Source organism: Bos mutus, chromosome 8 (genome assembly GCF_027580195.1).
Source record: "Bos mutus isolate GX-2022 chromosome 8, NWIPB_WYAK_1.1, whole genome shotgun sequence".
NCBI lineage: Eukaryota > Metazoa > Chordata > Mammalia > Artiodactyla > Bovidae > Bos > Bos mutus.
The window spans coordinates 67,890,771-67,912,287 of record NC_091624.1 but is presented as its reverse complement, the minus strand read 5'-3'; the positions used below and the strand labels follow the sequence as shown (position 1 = coordinate 67,912,287).

The 21,517-nt window shown below is 36.5% G+C and overlaps 1 protein-coding gene across 2 annotated transcripts in view; it reads left to right on the top strand.

The window, feature by feature from the left end:
• ZNG1A (Zn regulated GTPase metalloprotein activator 1A) overlaps positions 1–19,711 on the top strand; it is a 52,150-nt gene extending 32,439 nt beyond the window's left edge. The window contains exons 10-16 of one of the 2 annotated variants that reach the window (XM_070375801.1): positions 1,058–1,114; positions 3,881–3,932; positions 9,669–9,737; positions 9,840–9,905; positions 12,012–12,141; positions 13,261–13,403; positions 19,230–19,711. In XM_070375801.1, coding sequence (XP_070231902.1) covers positions 1,058–1,114; positions 3,881–3,932; positions 9,669–9,737; positions 9,840–9,905; positions 12,012–12,141; positions 13,261–13,367 — 481 coding nt within the window. In that variant the 3' untranslated portion in view covers positions 13,368–13,403; positions 19,230–19,711. Of the gene's footprint in view, positions 1–1,057; positions 1,115–3,880; positions 3,933–9,668; positions 9,738–9,839; positions 9,906–12,011; positions 12,142–13,260; positions 19,153–19,229 lie in introns of those variants that run through there. The other variant, XM_005900014.3, reaches the window with a different exon arrangement.
• The last annotated feature ends 1,806 nt before the right edge of the window (positions 19,712–21,517 follow it).

Sequence of the window (21,517 nt, the reverse complement as noted above, 5' to 3'; positions counted from 1 at the left end):
AAGGAGATCCAACCAGTCCATCCTAAAGGATCAGTCCTGAATATTCATTGAAAGGGCTGATGTTGAAGCTGAAACTGCAATACTTTGGCCACCTGATACGAAGAGCTGACTCATTTGAAAAGACCCTGATGCTGGGAAAGATTGAAAGTGAGAGGAGAAGGGGATGACAGAGAATGAGATGGTTGGATGGCATCACCGACTCAATGGACATGAGTTTTCGATGGACAGGGAGGCCTGGCATGCTGCAGTCCATGGGATCGCAGAGAGTCGGACACGACTGAGTGACTTAACTGAACTGAACTGAATGCTGATTGTGATATGATAACCTCTTCTGACTTCAATCTCTGCTTTCCTAACAAGGCTTAATTACCACTAAATAATTTTAACAGAAATAATGTTTATGCAAATAGAGCACTAACAGGAAGTTTCAGTCTATATGCAACCCCGTCTGAAGGAAATAAAATCAAACCACTTCTTTGGATGTAGATAAGGGTCCTAGAATAAATATTTATGTCTTGATTATTTGACTGCTTATATTCTTACGCTACTACTCGTTGTATCATGAAAGATGGAGTAAAAGAAATACAGTAATTCCAAAGATAATGTTCCTATACTACTTTGTTCTTTACATTTGTTCAGTTTTGCTCATTTCATCTTTTGAGTAGTAAACTGCTACTTTTGAAAAGTTTAAGCTTTTTACCAGTTTTTTTTTTTGCTATAAAAATCTAGTTTGAAAAGCTCAAGTTTTTAGAACTGAAAAGACAATTTAAGTAAAAACAAACTAAAAAACCCACAACAGTTTATTGAAACAATAATCAAAATAATTTTCTGCCTTGGTCTAAAACCATTGATTCTGTTTTTAAATTTTTATGCATAAATCCCATGGAAATTTTTTACAAAAGCTTTTTTGTTCCTTGCCTGTCATATTATGTGTTTCCCAAAATAGTATATATTAATTAATTTTTATGTCTACATTTCTGGCAAAATAGAGATTGCTTTTCTTTATTAATTATATTTTACAGAATTTAACACTTCACGTTGGTGTTCTTACTTTTAGAGTTGACCTTGCAAAAGTATTAGATCTTCATGCCTTTGACAGTCTCTCTGGAATAAGGTATGTTTCCTGTCCTGTTTTGGTCACTTTTACTTTAATGTATTTTTTTTCCCCTACAGTTATAGGTGTTAAAAGAATGACTTATACATATGCACATTTGATTTATGCTTCCTGTCACATCTTTGATGTTCTAGATCATTCCTAATGATTATGTTCTTGAAAGTTTTGCTAACTGGATGTTTGGAAATCACATGTATTTTCCTACAGAAGTTACAGTGTAAGTGGTACTTAACTTTAGAGATTTGATGTTAATATTTCTTTCCCAACCACTGTGTGTAATTCTCCCTATGAGAAAACACATGAAATACATAGAAAGCTTTAGTTTGGGGTATTCCCTCAAGCACTCCTTTTCCTGTAGCAATGGATCAGTTTCCTATCTCTTTCCCCAGGGAATCATTTTGCTAAGGGAAAGAACAAATAGTTCTTCCCTGGTCATTGATATCTTTTTTTTTTTAACCATCTTTAACCAGTTTTAACTGTACAGTTCATTCAGTAGTGTTAAGTATATTCACATTGTTTGCAATGGATCTACGTTTTCATCTTGCAAAACTGAAACCAGTCTGATGACAACTCCTCATTTTCCTCTCCCTGTAGCCCCTGGTAACTACCACTCTGTCATCTGTTTCTAAGAATTTGATAACTTTAGATACCTCAAATAAGTGAAATCATACAGTATTTGTCTTATTGTGACTAACTTATTTCACTTAGTTTTCAAGGTTCATCTGTTTTGTAGCATGTGACAATAGTGTCTTCCTTTTTAAGACTAAATAATATTCCATTGTATATGTCATTTTTTATTTATCCATTTATTCATTGATAATGACATTTAGGTTGCTTTCACCTCTATTGGCTATTGTGAATAATTCTGCAGTGATCATGGGTTGGGTGTGCAAATACCTTTTCAAGACCCTGCCTTAAATTCTTTGGATATATGCCCAGAACTGAGATTGCTGGATCATATGGTAATTCTATTTTTAATATTTTGAGGAACTATCATATTGTTTTCCATAGCAGCTGCACCATTTTACATTCCCACAAACAGTGCATAAGTGTTCTGATTTTTCCACATCTTTGCCAACACTTGCTATTTTCTGTTGGTTTTGGTAGTAGCTGTCCCAGTGGGCATGAGATACGTTGTGGTTTTGATTTGCATTCTATAACAATTAGATATTGAGCATCTTTTCATTTACTTGTTGGCCATTTGTATATTATGTTTGGAGAAATGTCTGTTCAGATACTTTGCCCATTTTTTATTTGGATTATTATTTTTGTGTGTGTGTGTGGTTGTGTGTGGCTGAAATGTAGGTGTTCTTAAATAATTTAGGTATTAACCCCTTATCAGATGCATGGTTTGCAAATATTTTCTCCCATTTCCTCTGAAGCAGATGAGTCATAGTGAGAGGTATGACTTATGTGAGCGGTAACCTCTCTATACCCAAAGGAAAGGAGCATCCTTATCTCTGAAGATGGAGGGAATCTCAAGGCACAGGCCTTGTTGAGTTTCCCGTAGTTTACCTCACTTGGCTCATCCTCTGTCCTGTCATATCTCCATGGCTTTCCACTCTTCATCAAACCTAGCACAGAAACACCCAGGTTTACCCTTTCTTCAGGTCTTCATTTCACTGTGAAGTTTCCTTTGTCAACCAAAACCCTTATTAAATGAATGTATATGCTTTTCTCTTCTTAATCTTTGTCTAATTTTCAGACCCACCCAGGGACTTGTAGAGGAAAACTTTTTCTTGCCTGTGGAAGTTGTAGGCAGTTATTGTCCAATATTAAATATTAAACACAGGGAAAGAACATAGAATTTTTTCAAAGTTTCCAAGGTAATTTCATTCTACACTTACTGCGTTAGTGATGCTTAAAAGAAATAACTACTTAACATGAAGGCCCTGCTCTAGATAAGGTCTTTGCATAACTTTTCTTTGTGCTTAGATGCTTAACAAGAGAATCCTTTCCTGAGCAACCAGCTGGGAAGGATTTAATTTGACACTGTCCCTACTGAGACCCCCCAAGGAGACTCATTCCCTTCAACAGTTCCTACAAGCCTTTTCTCTTTCCTAAACTTGGTGTTACTAATTTACCCCTCACTGTTCTCCAAGGCAAAACATCTGCAAGGTTTTAAGTCCTTTTCCTCCTTCCAACCTACCCCCATCAGTCTCTGAAGGTATGCTGCAGTTGTTAGGGTTGTAATTTGTTATAGCATATTGATCTTTAGCTCCTTTTATATCAGAACAATGTATTTTTAGGAGTCTTTTAGTATTCTCTCAGCCACTGGTAACTGACTGAATAGAAGGCTTACATTTATGGATACTGTTAATTTTTTTAAAGTAGATACATTCAAGGGAAAACATTGATATGGAAAAAACTTATTCTTCTAATTTTCTTTAGGTTCAAGCATTATTTTCAAGGGGAGAGTAGATGAAATGTTCAGCAGTTGTAAAATGTTTAGATATATTATCCTAGGCCTATATTAGGTCTTTTGGAAATAAGAAACCTATTTAACCACACAAAATAGTTAAGATTAGTTTTTCTCTATATTGTGTGTATATGTATGTATGTCAATGAATGTACATTTTTATGAGAGGTTTGTAAGCAGTCTACTAGCATTTGTCTATTAGAATATGTAAACAGCATGTAAAATTGGAACTATGTAACAGATTTAGCTGTGGAAATTCTCTCTTATTTTGCTTTGTGTCTCTAAGTAATATATAAAGTAAAATGAGAAATATGTTTAGCTCTGAATTTATAATCAGTTATTCTTAGTTTGCAGAAAAAACTTCAACATGTGCCAACAACACAACCTCATCTTGATCAGGTAAAAAAAAAAAATTTTTTTAAATCATCTTTAACTACCTTGTTCTGTTTAGAATTATTAGAACTTTTTTTAAAAAGCATTTTTAAACTGTTTTGATAGTTTTCATAATTTAAATGTTCTTGAGGTCATCTATATCTAGCTTCTTAATAAGTAATAAGAATTCATCAAACCAGAGTTATTTAAAATCTTAAAATCATGCTTTCTGGCTTCTCCATTCTACATGTCAGTCAACATATTTTGATTAGTTCTTTTGATGAGAATTACTATATAAAAGTGGCCTAGAGGTTCTTTATGCAGCCTATTTTCAAGTATATTTAACTAACTGATTAAGGAAAAGTCTGGAATAGACATCCATGGCTTATTTAAATAAAAACTGACTTTGAAAAGGCAGGAAAGATGCTAGAAACAAAATGTATTTTCACTGTACCCACCTTTTTTGAAAGCAACTTGTGTATGGTGGAGCTAGGATAACTTCTTTCTTCCATTTAAACACCGTGAGAAGGGGGCCTGTGAGTGAGTAGTTCGTCTTGCATTCTCTCCTTTTGCTTGAGATTGTCACTAATTTTTTGAATCAATTTTAATAGGGCCATGATAACAGCATACTTACCTGTCTCCACTTTGGCTCATATTTATGGGGAGCTATACTACCACATTTGTGTCATTTTTCTCTGAGAAACTTTTCTTAATAGAATATTCATGACTCATTTTACAACTGAAAGTTCTTATCTTTTAGTCCTCTTCACCTGTTTTGCCTATCCCCCGACCCTTCCCTTTGGCAACCACCAGTCTGTTCTCCGGAGAAGGCAGTGGCACCCCACTCCAGTACTCTTGCCTGGAAAATCCCATGGATGGAGGAGCCTGGTAGGCTGCAGTCCATGGGGTCGCTAAGAGTCGGACATGACTAAGTAACTTCCCTTTCACTTTTCACTTTCATGCATTGGAGAAGGAAATGGCAGCCCACTCCAGTGTTCTTCCCTGGAGAATCCCAGGGACGGGGGAGCCTGGTGGCTGCCCCATGGGCTGCCGTCTCTGGGGTCGCACAGAGTCGGACATGACTGAAGTGACTTAGCAGTAGCGGTCTGTTCTCTGTTATCTATGAGTCTGCTTCTGTTTTGTTATGCATGTTTGTTTGTTTTGCTTTTTGGGTTTCTACATATAAGTGAATTCATGGTATTTATCTTTTTCTGTGTGATTTATTTTACTTAACATAATACTTGTAGGCCCATCCGTACTGTCACAAATGGCAACATTTCAGTCTTTTTATAGTTTTGTAGTATTCTGTTGTGTGTATACATACATATGTGCATGTGTACACACACACACACCCACACACACATCTTTATGCATTCATTTCTTGGTGAACACTTCTGTTTCCATATCTTAGCTATTGTAAATATATAATATTTCAATGAACATTAGGGGGCATATATCTTTTTTGAATTACTGTTTTCATTTTCTTAGAAGTGGAAGTGTTGGACATGACTGGGCTACTGAACAGCAACAAATGGTAGTCCTATTTTTTTGAAGAAGCTTCATTACTGTTTTCCCTAGTGGCTGTGCTAATTTTCATTTCTGCCAATAGTGTGCATGAGAGTTCTGTTTTCCCCACATCTTCACGAACACTTATTATTTGTTGTCTTTTTGAGAATAGCCATTCTGAAAGATGTGAGGTCATATCTTATTGTGATTGATTTGCTTTTCCCTGATGCTTAGTAATGTTGAGCATCTTTTCACATGTCTGTTGGCCATCTGTGTTGTGTGTCTTCCTTGCAAAAATGTCTGTTCAGGTCTTCTGCTCATTTTTGAATCAGATTGTTTGGGTTTTTTGTGATACTGAGTTGTATGATTCTTTATGTATTTTGGATATTAATCATGTATTAGACAAATCAGTTGCAAATTGCCTTTTCATTTTATTGAAGGTTTCTTTTGCTGTGCAAAAATGTTTTAGTTTGATGTAGTTCCATTCTTTATTTTTGTTTTGGTTGCTTTTGTCTAAGGAAATAGATCCAAAAAAATATTGCCAAGACTTATGTCAAAGAGTATAGTGCCTCTGTTTTCCTTTAGGAGTTTTTTGGTTTCAGCTCTTAAATTTAATCTTCTATCCATTTCAAGTTTGTGTTATAAGAAAGTGGGCTAGTTTTATTCTTTTGCCTGTAGCTGCTCTGTTTTTCCATTGCCATTTACTGAAGAGACTATCTTTTCCATGTTGTATATTCTTGCCTCCTTTGTTGTAAATTGATTGGCCGTATGAGTGTGAATTTATTTCTGGGCTCTCTGTTCTATTCCCTTGATCTATGTGTCTCTTTTTGTACCAGTTCCGTAGAGCTTACTATAGCTTTGTAGTATAGTTTATAATCAAGAAATGGGATAGCCCAATCTTTGTCCTTCTTTCTTTTTTTAAAAAGCTCTACAGAAGATTCTGATGTACTTTCCTACTTTAGGTATATCAACATAGGGCAAAGTATAATATAATATTGCAGACCAAGGACTGTGAGATTCAGTAACATGAACAGTCTCATTTGATTTAGTGGATCTGAGGCTTCATGAAAGACAGATCTTTGTTTTGTTTTTTTTAACGTATAGTAAAGCATACATGTTTTTAGTTTGCAAGTCAATGCATCTTTATTTGTATTTGTGCATGTGTATTTGTATGTACACACGAACAGATATCTCTGTAATTCTTACTGAGATCAAGATAAAGATTTCCAAAAGTGTTAAGAGAATTTCTTTCTGCCCCTTCCCAGTCGTTAACCCTTCTTCTTCCAGAGTTATAACTGCTATTCTGATTTATACGCCAACAAGAAACCTTAAACTAGGAGGCTTTTTGGGTTTTGTGTGTTTTTTTTTTTTTTTTTGGACTGGAAGATATAAGGAAAAGAGCAGTCCAGATCTTTAAAAGTGGGAAAGTAACAGTGCTCCAGAAGAGCAGAAGTCCTGATGAATGCTTGGTATTAGAATTTGAGCTAAGGTATTAATTAGGCTTTGATTTGCTAGGCAAAGAGAATTCATTCTGTACTATTGGACAGTGTCCAGTAAGCTAGATTGGAGTGTGGAGTCAGGAGACCAAGCAGGAAGATACTGCAGAAGTCCAAATACCCTGTGATGAGGGCCTGATCTCTGTTATTTACAGGGAGAACAGAAATGGTAGACAGTGAGTACTGTGAAACAGGTTGGCTTGCTTGGATAGCCTTACTAACCGATGGTGAGCAGTACAGAAAGACAGTAGTGATGGGAAACAAGCCTAAATGGACAAAAGGGACCTATTACTAATAATAGAAATAGGGAAATCTAGAAGGCAGATGGATTTGGATCAAAACACCAAATGTTTAGCTGTGTGGCTGGTGGCAGGATATCACAGCAGAGGAGTCACAGGAAAGAAGCTAGAGGAGTAGAAAGTGGAGAGAGAGGTTTTGCATTTAAGCACATTAGGGGGCTTAGTTTTCCAGATAAAAAAGATACGGAAGTTACCGCATGTTCAGTCAGTTCAGTCGCTCAGTCGTGTCCGAGTCTTTGCGACCCCATGAATCGCAGCACACCAGGCCTCCCTGTCCATCACCATCTCCCGGAGTTCACTCAAGCTCACGTCCATCGAGTCAGTGATGCCATCCAGCCATCTCATCCTCTGTTGTTCCCTTCTCCTCCTGCCCCCGATCCCTCCCAGCATCAGGGTCTTTTCCAATGAGTCAACTCTTCGCATGAGGTGGCCAAAGTACTAGAGTTTCAGCGTGTTACTACATGTTAGATATTGTTTGCAAAAGAGTGGGAAACTGAGGGAGATAACCCAGTAGGTTAAAGAACAAACAGACCAAAATCCTAATATTTAAGAGTTATTCCTATTTTTATTTTAGGGACAGTACCTTATTTTGCTTTAGTCTTCTGAATTACTGCTTCAGTTTTCTCCTTCTTTCTGTGTACAGGAAAAGGAGAGTTAATTTTAGATTCAAAATAAACTGGAAAAAGTCTGAAATGGGTAATACCTAGAACATATTATGTATGTCATTAAAGTTTTATCCCTGAATGATGTTTAATGCATTTGTTTTTCATGGATTTCTTGTTCATTCTGATAAAGAGGAACTGGGTTTGAACAGGGAAAGGTAGATGAGAAAACCCAGGTGTCAATCTATGTATACTTATTAATAGAGCCAGGGGTGAACTCTTGAGTTGTGACCCTCATCTTCTGCACTGCACATTTATGGGTTTCATCTTCTTTATTGTTGTTTAATTGCTATGTCTATCTGACTCTTTTGCGACCCATGAACTGTAGCCCACCAGGCTCCTCTGTCCAGTATTCTTTCCAGGCAAGAATACTGGAGTGAATTGCTGTTTGCTTCTCCAGGGAATCTTCATGAGCCAGGGATTGAACCTGTATTGGCAGGTGGATTCTTTACCACTGAGCCACCTCATCTTCTTAGGATTTGTCTAATATGAGAAGAGTTTATTGGTACAGAAAAACATCTGGTTCTAAAATGTCTCTCTCCCTCAAGTCCCATGATGCATTGTCATAGTTTTTAAAACCTTTTTTAGAAATTTCACATTGGAGTTAATTTTATTCTTTAGAAATACCATCATATCTCTAACTTGCCAAAAGCAAAAATCGTTCCTGATACAGTATTGAGTCCTATATTGAGACATTCCCAACATTAAAAGCCAAGTTATCCAACTTGAATAAGATGCATATTAAGCATTTTTAAAGGTTAAATTACTGCTGTCTTTTGAAATTAACAAATTATGTTTCATTTGGCAATCTTTTGCTGTGTATTTTGATATGCTTTATGATTTGCTGTACATTTCTGTATGGATTTTTAGGTGTGATTTGTAATGTTAAGATATGTGTTTCTAGGCAGTTATGCAATGCTGTATATTGGTGTATTCTTTCTGTCTGTTTTAAAGCTTGGCTTGAGCATCTTATCCTCCAAGATGGGGTTTGTGCTTTTGTTGTGTTATGCTTAGCTCTTGTGTATTTTTATCATTAATTTTAAAATTTTGGGTTACTGTGGCAAATGGAGGTTTGGATTTTAATTATGTGCTCAGCTAGAGGAAATCTTAAGCTTCTGATTGCTTAGAGTGGTCAGTGAGAGATTTATCATGATCAGGAGAAAAAATAAATCTCAAAGTTAACATTCTATAAATGTTAATGTCAACCTTCTAAAACTCATTCTCATCTCTTGGAACTCTTCTTCTTTTGGAACATGTTCAGTCAGAGATAAACTGAATCTTTCAATTTGTGTTTATATTTCCCAGAGAACCTTTGCATTTGAGTTTTATTCCTGGCTCTGGGTAGTTTATTTTTTCTGAGCCTCATCCTTCCCAATTTATAAAATGGAAATCATTCTCTTTAATCCACAGTTTGTTGTCATGAGTAAATGATGAGATGAAATAAAATGACTCAGACAAACGTGCCTTATTTAGTGCATAGCTGATACACTCTTTATATTAACCTTCCCTGTAGTGCTGAGAATCTTGTGAAGAATGCATTAAACAATGAGTATCTTTTCATAAGAGTTTCTCTGTGTAAATACTAAACCATTGACTAGCTACAGAATATAGAACGTGGAGTTGCTGATATCAGAAATCAACAATTATGGTGAAAAAGTTATACCTAATACAATTGTTAAGGCAACACATATGTCCATGAATGTTTCCTTACTTTTCATCTTGAAACTTGTGATTAAAAAAAAAAAAATAGATTGACATTATTATTTAAAAAATCATTATTGACTGTCTCTTGATTTACAGAGTATTATTACAGTCACATTTGAAGTACCAGGAAATGCAGAGGAAGAAAGTCTAAATGTTTATATTCAGGTGAATGCACTTTTAACTTATTAATGATTTATCAATTGTTTTGCCATGTAGCTGTTCTTCTGAGCAGTGGTTGATCTTATTAAAATATGTCACTTGATACAGGATCTTCTGTGGGAAAAGAATGTGAGGAACAGGGATGACGCCTGCATGGAGGTCATACGACTGAAGGTGTGGTACACAGTTTACGGTTTCATACTTTCGGGTAAAGTCACTGTCTTGGCTGCTACAAAAGAGCCCCATAGTTAGTCAAAAACACAAGCGCTAGGTTTAGTTCAAATAACCTTTGTGTGTTTTCATTTTTCCTTATTTCCATTTCTGAAAAGAAGCCTTGAAAGTCATTGCATAGTTGCGTAAGAGCATGGTTTATTTGCACAGCTTCACCGGGTGCTGAGCTAAACAGGCTGCATGCCTTGGAACATCCCCCCTTGCTCTCTACTCCAGGCGCTCTGAGCAGTTATCTGGCTAATGAGCTTGACTTGTTGAAATTTCCCTCCCTTTGGCATACAACTTGTGGTCAGTCAGAGAAAATGGAATGTTTTCTTGTGTTACTGTTTCTGAGAGAGCTTCATTAACAGAGGAAAGCTTACCACAGCCGAACCTTATGCTTCGTGGTGCATTTAGCAGACACTAAACATCTGATATACTGTGCAACAAAGTTATGAAGGACTAAAAGAATTCTTGCTCTATATTTGGAAATCCATTCATGTTTATCTGACTTTATTATGTCACACAGGTGTTTTTTCCAGGGAGCTGTGGGTTCTAGGCTGTGTGCTTAACCAATGAGCAGTCTTCTGTTTTCAGAAATGTGCTTAGGGTTTTATTAATGCTATTTATTATCATTACTGTTAGTAACTAGATTCTCTGGTTAGCAGCCAACTTCCTGGGGTCACTAGAGTGACAGGGAAAGTATTTAGATTTCTTTACCTCCTGTGCAGGCTCTACCTGGGTTTGGCACTGCAAAGGAACACAGGTGAATCCCAGTGTACTCCCAGATCATTCCCATGCAGAGGAACTAAGCCAGGTCTGCTGCTTCTCCGTGATTCTGTCCCCATCTGCATTCTATGATCCTAATTGAAAGATCATATTTCATTCTGTAACTGCTTTTATCCCTAGTGAGTATAGGGTGGTTACCTAGAATTAAGCAGTCATATATACCACTCTGTAGAGAGTTCAGTGGCTCATTCTGCACCATCCCAGTTTAGATCTTGTTCTTAGATATGTGACATTTTCTCTGGTTCTTCCTTTCTTTGGTTCTCCTTTTGGCCTTCCTCTCATCACAGCAACACTGGGGCATCTGAGACAACACAGCCTTTCTCTTCATAGAGTTCCTTCTCTTTGCTCTTACAAAGTATTAGTCTTGTAATAATCAGTATGTTTAAAATGTGAACTCTAGTAACAGCTGATACTTCAAAGACTTTATATAAGATTAATGCTTAGGTAATTATTTTCAAAATGTTTATTCTTACGTATTGAAACTCAACTTTAAAAAGTAGAAAACGAAAAAAAAATAATAATAAAAATAAAAAGTAGAAAACGAAACGGCACAAGTAAAGGAAACTGGAAGAACATACACCTAAAATACATGAATATTACCAAAAATACACAGGAATTGTGAGGTGGTAATGACAGTGGTTTGTCTCTTATTATTTTTCAGTATTGTATTATTTTATAATAAATATGTATAACTAATAAATATTATTTCAGAGAAATTGTATCATTCCCATAGGAGCCAGTTTATTAGATAATTTGCTCTTTATTTCTACAAATCAATATAAAGTGGATTTTATTCAGATAAGTAACAATAGTTTTTCTTTTCCTTTATTTCATCATTATCTACTTCATTTAATGCAACTCATTCAAAAACATATTATCATCAAAATCCTTTAATGTCTCAAATTTTCCTACTAAAATGGAAATAAGTATAAAGTCCTTAAAAGTAGAATAATAGGTAGAATTTGATACCTAACATGTTTTATCATTTAGTTGTTTCAGTTTTTCATTGTGATAACACTGAATACACATCTTAATACATATATTAACTTTATCAGTAGAAATAGGGGTTTTTAAAAAAAATTATGTGGAAACATGTTTTAAAAATCGGAGGCCTTAGGAAACTTTAATGCACAAATAACTGGAATTAAGGAATTTTAACAATATGTTCTTTATGATTATGTATTTTAAAAAGAAATAGGGATAATTAATGCATTAACATTGGTGCTCAATTTCTGCTTTTAAATTCAAACTGTGGCTGATTGGCTGTTCTCCTCTGAGCAGGGGCTAGTGTCAATCAAAGACAAACCGCAACAAGTGATTGTCCAGGGTGTCCATGAGCTATATGATCTGGAGGAGACACCAGTGAACTGGGAAGACGACAGTGAGAGAACAAACCGATTGGTCCTTATTGGTAAGTAACAGTTAACTTTTTTTAATTGAAATATAGTTGATTTACAATGTTGTGTTATTTTTAGGCATACGACAAAGTAATTCAGCAAAGTAATGTGTGTGTGTATATATATATATATATGTACATACATATCTTTTTTTTTTTCAAATAGTTTTCCCTTATAGACAGTTAAATTTCTAAAGCAAAAAAAAAAAAAATTAGGGACTTCCCTGGTGGTCCAGTGGTTAAGACTCTGCACTCTCAAACCGTGATCAGAAAACTAGATCCCATGTGCCACAGCTAAGAGTTCCTGCACGCCACAACTAAGACCTAGTACAGCCAAATAAATGAACAAATAAATATTTTTTTAAAAAATGGAGAGAAGGATATAATGGGCTACCTAAGCAGTGTTAGCCAATCTTAACTTCTTTTGTAAATTCAGATAAGCTTGTGGTTAACGTATTTGTGCTAATTATGTGATATCATCATAAGAACTTATTAATTCCTTTGCTTTTTTTTTTAGTAGAAAGCAGAGCTGATTTACTTATTTATTTTTGATTGCACTGAGTCTTTGTTGCTACATGTGGTCTTTCTCTAGTTGTGGCAAGTAGGGGCTGCTCTGTAGTTGCGGTGCGTGGACTTCTCACTGTGGTGGCTTTTCTTGTTTTGGAATATGGGCTCTAGACGAGTGGGCTTCAGTCACTGTGGCTCACAGACTGTAGAGCACTGGCTCAGTAGTTGTGACTTGTAGGCTTAGTTGCTTTGCAGCATGTGGGATCTTGTGAAGGAGGATTGAATCTGTGTGCCCTGCATTGGCAGGCGGATTCTTAACCAGTGGATCATCAGAGAAGTCCTGCCCTTTACTCTTCAGGATCGAACCCAGGTCTACCTGCATTGCAGGCAAACGCTTTACCCTCTGAGCCACCAGGGAAGCTCAAATATTTTTAGAAAAGTGATTAATCCAAATGTCAGCTTGGTTTTCAGGGACTTAATTAGAAAGTTAAGGAAGGACTCACTAATTACTATTGTTTTCATAAATTTCTCAAGATTATCAAGCATTTAATGGTCTAGACTTGATAGGTAAACTGTGTCATTTTAATAAGCATAATATAATCATACCATATTTTGTTCTGTTTACAGGCAGGAATTTAGATAAGGATATTCTTAAACAACTATTTATAGCTACTGTGACTGAAACAGAAAAGCGATGGACAACACATTTCCAAGAAGATCAAGTTTGTCCATAACACTAGAAGTATCGCCAAAAGGACTGGATGATAAAAGTGAGAATAAGTTTCTTGTTGGATGTACTTCAAGCATCTATTTTTTGCATTACTTTTCTTATGAATTACAGTGTATCCTTTAAAATAGTATTTATTTTATAGACTACATAAATACAGTAAATCAATAATATAAAACCCTTGGCATTCATTCAATAAAATGTAATTTCCTATGACTGTTTTTTTGTAGACAGATGATTTGCAAACTTATTTTGGAGTTTACATATGCTGAAATTCTCATCCATGAAAATTTTAATAATAATAGTGGTATCATGTTGATATATGCCAGAAACCAACACAATACTGTAATGCAATCATCCTCCAATTAAAAATAATTTTTTTAATGGTAAAACTTATTTCAACATTATCATTTTCCCTTAGAACTTCAGCTGATTGCTTGGATGTAATTTTATTGATAATAGCAAAAATTTTTAAAAATAAATATGTCACTGTTTTATTAAGGGAAATAAGAGCTTTATTATGGTAGAGACTTGTAAGAAATTACTTGTAATTTCTGAGTCAAAGAAATTATTTGAGACTCTCTCTTATTCTTAGAGTCAGATTCTAAGCCTTACTGGTAGTCACTGTAATGGAAATTCAGCCATTCACTTTGAAATATATTTCAAAGATTTCAATTATAGAACTTTTAATTTTAGAGTTGATTTTACTGCTGGTATTAAATCCATCTTGGGTTTTTTGAACTTCTTTATTTTTCAATGTAAACTAAAAAGTGACAGGGTACTTTAAATATAATTACAGAAAACTTCTGATAATTTAACAGTCTTTATATAAATAGTAGGTGTATAAGTAAGTATATATTGGATTACTTTTCTCCTATTCCTTCTGAAGGCCAGGTCAGCATAACTATATTCAGATAGTAAGAGAAAGGCATGAGGTGAGATTTAAAGAAGAGTTAATAGTTGTTAAATATCAGAAGACTGTCAAAATGACTGAGCATATGCATACCTGTTTCAGAACTTTTTGATAATCTTAGTATCACAAAGATCTTTCCTATGTTTTCTTTTAGGAACTTAATAATTTTAGCTCTTCACATTTAGTACCACAATCCATCTCAAGTTAATTATTCTATTGTTATGTCTTGAAAACTCTTTTCCCCTTTGAATAAGCTTTTTGCACCTTTGCTAAAAATCACCTGTCTGTACGTGTGTGTGTGTGTGTTTCCGTGGACATTATTTTGATTCATTGTCTTTTTTTTCCCCATTGCACCAAAGGGATGTAGAATTTATTTAAGTTAATACTTGAGTTCAAACATGTTATGAATTAACAAATTCATTGAGAGGAGGAACAAAGAGAAACATTTTAGGAAACATTCAAAAGAGAAAGAAGATGAAACTGAGTTATTCCATAACTACTACCATATATGACATGAAGGTTCAGGAAACGTACAATGAAGTTCTCAAAATGTAAAGCAATTATGTTCTAATTAAAAATAAATTTTAAAAATCACAATGAGACTTCCATGGTGCTCCAGTGGTTAGGAATCTGCCTGCCCATGCAGGGAACCTGGGTTCAGTTCCTGGTCTAGGAAGATTCTACATGCCCTGGGCAGCTGGGCCCATGCACCATAGTTACTGAACCCATATGCCACTGCTGAAGCCTGTGGGCTCTAAGAGCCTGTGCTCCGCAACAAGAGAAGCCACCACAATAAGCCACCCCAACTCACTGCAACTAGAGAAAGCCTGCATACATCAATGAAGACCCAGCATAGCCAAAAATAAATAAATAAAAAAATTTTTTAAATCAGAATGATGTTCTGAAATGCTGAAGAATAAAAATTAAAAAAATTATTAAGCTTGTTAGAAAATATGAGAAAAAGAAGGTATGTTATTTTATTGAGAATATATTTCAAACACCTTGAATCATTGTCTTTTTTTTTTATTTTTATGGTACACTGTCCTGGTAACTTTAGCCTTAGAGTAAGTCTATTTCTGCTTTATTGACTATGCCAAAGCCTTTCACTCTGTGCATCACAATAAACTGTGGAAAATTCTAAAAGAGATGGGAATACCAGACTACCTGACCTGCCTCTTGAGAAACCTGTATGCAGGTCAAGAAGCAACAGTTAGAACTGGACATAGAACAACAGACTGGTTCCAGATAGGAAAAGGAGCACATCAAGGCTGTATATTGTCACCCTGCTTATTGGCAACCCACTCCAGTACTCTTGCCTGGCAAATCCCATGGACGGAGGAGCCTGGTAGGCTGCAGTCCATGGGGTCGCTAGGAGTCGGACATGACTGGGCGACTTCACTTCCACTTTTCACTTTCATACATTGGAGAAGGAAATGGCAACCCACTCCAGTGTTCTTGCCTGGAGAATCCCAGGGACAGGGGAGCCTGGTGGGCTGCCGTCTATGGGGTCGCACAGAGTCGGACACGACTGAAGCGACTTAGCAGCAGCAGCAGCAGCAGAAGAGTACACCATGAGAAATGCTGGGCTGGAAGAAGCACAAGCTGGAATCAAGATTGCCAGGAGAAATATGAATAACCTCAGATATGCAGATGACACCACCCTTATGGCAGAAAGTGAAGAGGAACTAAAAAACTTCTTGATGAAGGTGAAAGAGGAGAGTGAAAAAAATGGCTTAAAGCTCAACATTCAGAAAAGGAAGATCATGGCATCTGGTCCCATCACTTCATGGGAAGTAGATGGGGAAACAGTGTCAGACTTTATTTTTGGGGGCTCCAAAATCACTGTAGATGGTGATTGCAGCCATGAAATTAAAAGATGCTTACTCCTTGGAAGGAAAGTTATGACCAACCTGATAGCATATTCAAAAGCAGAGATATTACTTTGCCAACAAAGGTCCATCTAGTCAAGGTATGGTTTTTCCAGTAGTCATGTATGGATGTGAGAGTTGGACTTTGAAGAAAGCTGAGCACCGAAGAATTGATGCTTTTGAATTGTGGTGTTGGAGAAGACTCTTGAGAGTCCCTTGGACTGCAAGGAGGTCCAACCAGTCCATCCTAAAGGAGATCAGTCCTGGGTGTTCATTGGAAGGACTAATGCTGAAGCTGAAACTCTAGTACTTAGGCCACCTCATGCGAAGAATTGACTCATTGGAAAAGACCTTGATGCTGGGAGGGATTGGGGGCAGGAGTAGAAGGGGACGACAGAGGATGATATAGCTGGATGGCATCACTGACTCGATGGACATCAGTTTGGGTAAACTCCGGGAGTTGGACAGGGAGGCCTGGTGGTGCTGTGATTCATGGGGTCGCAAAGAGTCAGACACAACTGAGCAACTGAACTGAAATTGTGAAATTAGGTAGTGTAAATAATCTAAGCTTGTTCTTTTTTTTTTTTTTTTTCCAGAGTTGTTATAGCTATTTTAGATATTTTTGTTTTCAATATAAGTTTTGTCATTAACTTGTCAGTTTCTTCAAAAAGCCTGGTAGGATTTTAACTGGGATTGCGTTTCTATAGTATAATTCGGGAGAATTGTCATATTTTTTAAAAAAATTATTTCTTAAATTGAGGTGAAATTCGCCTTTCACATTGTATTAGGTTCGTGCATACATTGTATTTTCACTTCTGTATACACTGCAGTGTGCTCACCACCAGAAATTTGATTTCCATCCTTCCCCATACAGCTGATCCCCTTCGCCTCTGGTAACCATTGCTCTGCTGTTTGCATCCATGTGTTCATTTTGTTTGGTTTGTTTCGCTCGTTTATTTATTATGTCTGTTTTTTATATTCCACATATGAGTGAAATCCTACAGTGTTTGTCTTTCTGTAACTTATTTCACTTAGCATAGTACCCTCAAGATTCATCCAGGTTGCCAGAGGTGGCTTTTAAGTTGAGAATAGAGTTAAAAGGAGTCATTCATGCAAAGTCAGGGAGCAGTTTCTACACAGAGGGAGCAAGTAGTAGAGACAGCCTTTATGTGGGAACCAGTGTAGCATGCTGGAAAACCATGAAGAAGTTGAGGGTGGTGAAAGGTTAGAAAGCCAGGTATGAGATGGGTATGGGATGGGATTGGAGTTGTAAGCCAGGGCCAGGCCTTTTGCTTCTGCGAAAAAGATTTGGTGTAAAGAGGAAAACATTTGGATTATTCTGAAAGCCCTGGGAAGTGGCTGATGGGTTTTGAGCTGGACAAGTGATGTGGTTGATTGCTGTGGTAAATGAACTAATAGTTTCCTGTTTTTGACATTGAAAACAGTGCTGCAGTGAACATTATGTGTGCCTCTTTGTTTTTATGTGACAGTGTTTCTCTGGAAGAGATGCGTAAGAGTGGAATCACTGGCTTCCAGGATATGCACATTTAAAGTTCTTAATAGATACTGATAGATAAATTGCCTTCCCAACTGGCTATACCTTTCTGCTGTGATACAGGTGTATATGAAAGTACCCATTTTTCCAAACCTAACACATTTTAACCTTTGCCTTTCTGGATGGACTGACATCTTACTGTTTTAATTTAATTTTTTTTTACTGTATTTTTATGTTATTTATATGTTATTTTAAATACATTGTTCTGTTCTTTGTTCTTATTTTTCCCAAAGTGAAATTTTTCATTCATCAGAGACATTACCAGTTTAACCTGTGCTTCAGAGGGCTTTGGAGCCGTCAGTCTATATCTTCAAGAGGCTTTATTTTTATAATGGAAATCTAACTAACAAATTAATAACATGGGCCGCTATTCTGCTACCCATAGAAAATGTTCAGGGTATTATGATTTCAGGGTAATGATAATCATGATTTAGGCATAGCTCATTTGTAACTTTATAGTTTACTGAGTAATATAGGATAAATTACCAAATCTCTCGGAGCCCTTGCTCCCTTATTCATAAAATGGAGATAAAATGCAAATCTCTCTGAATTGTTCCAGGGATTATATTTAAAGCACTCTGAATATAGAGTTTCAGTAAATGTGAATTCTCCTTTTCCAGCAAGATTTGATAAATATTCAAGGTTCTGCACAACTTCTTAAAACAAATGGTTCTTTCCTAGGCCTTTTCCAGCTTTTAGTGAAAGGGCAAGAACATGGGTACTGAATTTAAGATAGCTGGAGGAAGAGTCATTCCAGAGGTGAGGGAAGACCAGGGATTGAAAGGGTCTCTAATTCCTAGATTATGAAGTTTGAAGGGAATTACCAGCAAAATAAAGCTAAAAGGCTTTTAAACATCTGTGGGCTTGGTTGCTGGCTACAAATTGAATAAATATCTCCTTTGGATTAGTAGTATAGGTGGAAACCTGTACTTTTAGATTTCTTTGAAAGGCCTTTCCCAGTTCTAGGAATGCCATACAATGTGGAGGTGATGTTGAAAGAAGTGAATTCTGTCTTTGAATGTCTAGCAGCTTGGCCTACTGTGATGAGAAAGGAGAACAAGATTTGTTTTTTCTCAGAATGTCCTAATATTAGAATCAACCGTAACTTTCAATAACCAAATTGCCTTTAATTTTCATAGTGAAATAGAGAGAAATTAGATATCTGTCTTTTCTGTATTGTAGTTTAGAAAGGTTGGTTTTTCAAAGTAGGATGGATGGTGTTTGTGAAGCCCTGATAGATTTGTTCAGGAAAAAAGCCTATTCAGTGTTAAGAAAAAAGCCTATTCAGTGTTAGGAAAGAAGTAATCTGCCACTATGCAATGGGTCCCGTGTTAAATGTTGCAGTGTTTCATGAGCACAAAGTGAGGCAACACTAAAGAATCGGATGGGACAAAGAGTCACCTCGCCCATGTTTTTTTTTTCCCTTCAAGAATTACTTGCCATAATAAACTTGATTTCTGTTTCCAAAGAACTCAGTTATTTTCCTTTCATTGATACAGCTCTTTATTTTTTACATTGATGTATTTTGTATAGGCTTCCTAGGTGGTTCAGTGGTAAAGAATCCACCTGTGGAGGAGACATGGAGGTGATATTGAAAGAAGTGAATCCGCAATGCAGGAGACATGGGTTCAGTCTCTGGGTTAAGAAGATCCCCGAAGGAGGAAATGGCTTCCCCACTCTAGTGGGATTGCCTGAGAAATCCCGTGGACAGAGGAATCTGGCGGGCTACAATCCACTGGGTCACAAAGAGCCACTGACACAACTGAACAACTAAACAACATTATTTTGTACATCAATTTTATTTAGATATAATTCACAGAAAACTTACCCTTTGAAGTATACAATTCTTGGCTTTAGTATATCCCCAGGTAAAGGAGAAACCATTACAACTATCTAGTTCCAGAACATTTTCATAGCTCTCAGACTATGTATCTGTTAGCAGTTACTCTCCATTTCCCCTGCCCCTATTTCCCAGCAACCACTCATCTACTTTCTGTCCCAATAGGTTTGCCCATTCAGACTCCTTTCACTTACCATAATGTTTTCAAGGTTCATCCATGTTGTAGCATGGATCAACATTTTGTTTCTTTTTATTGCTGAATAAAATTCTATAGACCACATTTTGTTCTACTCATCAGTTGATGGACATTTGAGTTTCTATTTTTTGGCTGCTAGTCCCCTTTCCTCATGTTTACTTTTTGAATAAACTATAATTTTCTGAACAACTTTAGATTTACAGAAAAATTGAGCAGAGCAAAGAGTAGAAGGGAATGCCCATATCTACCCCCCACCCCTTATACTCACACAGTTAACAGCTGGCAGTAGTATGGTACATTTCTTACAATTAGTGAACCAATATTGTTACATTATTATTAACCAAAGTCCAAAAAAAAAAAATGACAGAATGATCTCTGTTCGTTTCCAAGGCTAACCATTCAATATCGCAGTAATCCGTCTATGCTCCAACCAGTAATGCTGAAGAAGCTGAATTTGAACAGTTCTGTGAAGACCTACAAGACCTTCTAAAACTAACACCCAAAAAAGATGTCCTTTTCATTATAGGGGACTGGAATGCAAAAGTAGGAAGTCCAGAGATACCTGGAGTAACAGGCAAATTTGGCCTTGGAGTACAAAATGAAGCAGGGCAAAGGTTAACAGAGTTTTGCCAAGAGAACACACTGGTCATAGCAAACTCTCAGCAACACAAGAGAAGACTCTACACATGGACATCACCAGATGGTCAATACCAAAATCAGATTAATTATATTCTTTGCAGCCACAGATGGAGAGGCTCTATACAGTCAGCAAAAATAAGACCAGATGCTGACTGTGGCTCAGATCATAAACTCCTTATTGCCAAGTTCAAACTTAAATTGAAGAAAGTAGGGAAAACCACTAGACCATTTAGGTATGACCTAAATCAAGTCCTTTATGTCTATACAGTGGAAGTGACAGACTCAAGGGATTAGATCTGATAGAGTGCCTGAAGAACTATGGACAGAGGTTCGTGACGTTGTACAGGAAGCAATGATCAAGACCATCACCACGAAAAATGCAAAAAGGAAAAATGATTGTCTGAAGAAGCCTTAGAAATAGCTGAGAAAAGAAGAGAAGCTAAAGGCAAAGGAGAAAAGGAAAGACCCATTTGAATGCAGAGTTCCAAAGAATGGCAAGGAGAGATAAGAAAGCCTTCCTCAGTGATCAAGGCAAAGAAATTGAGGAAAATAATAGAATGGGAAAGACTAGAGATCTCTTCAAGAAGATTAGAGATACCAAGGGAACATTTCATGCAAAGATGGGCACACTAAAGGACAGAAATTGTATGGACCTAACAGAAGCAGAAGATATTAAGAAGAGGTGGCAAAAATACACAGAAGAACTATACAAAAAAATCTTCATGACCCAGATAACCAGGATGGTGTGATCACTCACCTAGAGCCAGACATCCTGGAATGTGAAATCAAGTGGGCCTTAGGAAGCATCACTATGAACAAAGATAGTGGAGGTAATGGAATTCCAGATGACCTATTTCAAATTCTAAAAGGTGATGCTGTAAAAGTGGTGCACTCGATATGCCAGCAAATTTGGAAAACTCAGCAGTGGCCACAGGACTGGAAAAGGTCAGTTTTCATTCCAATCCCAAAGAAAGGCAATGCCAAAGAATGTTCAGACTACCACACAATTACATTCATCTCACATGCTAGCAAAGTAATGCTCACAATTCTCCAAGCCAGACTTCAACAGTATGTGAGCTGTGAACTTCCAGATGTACAAGCTGGATTTAGAAAAGGCAGAGGAATCAGAGATCAGATTGCCAACAT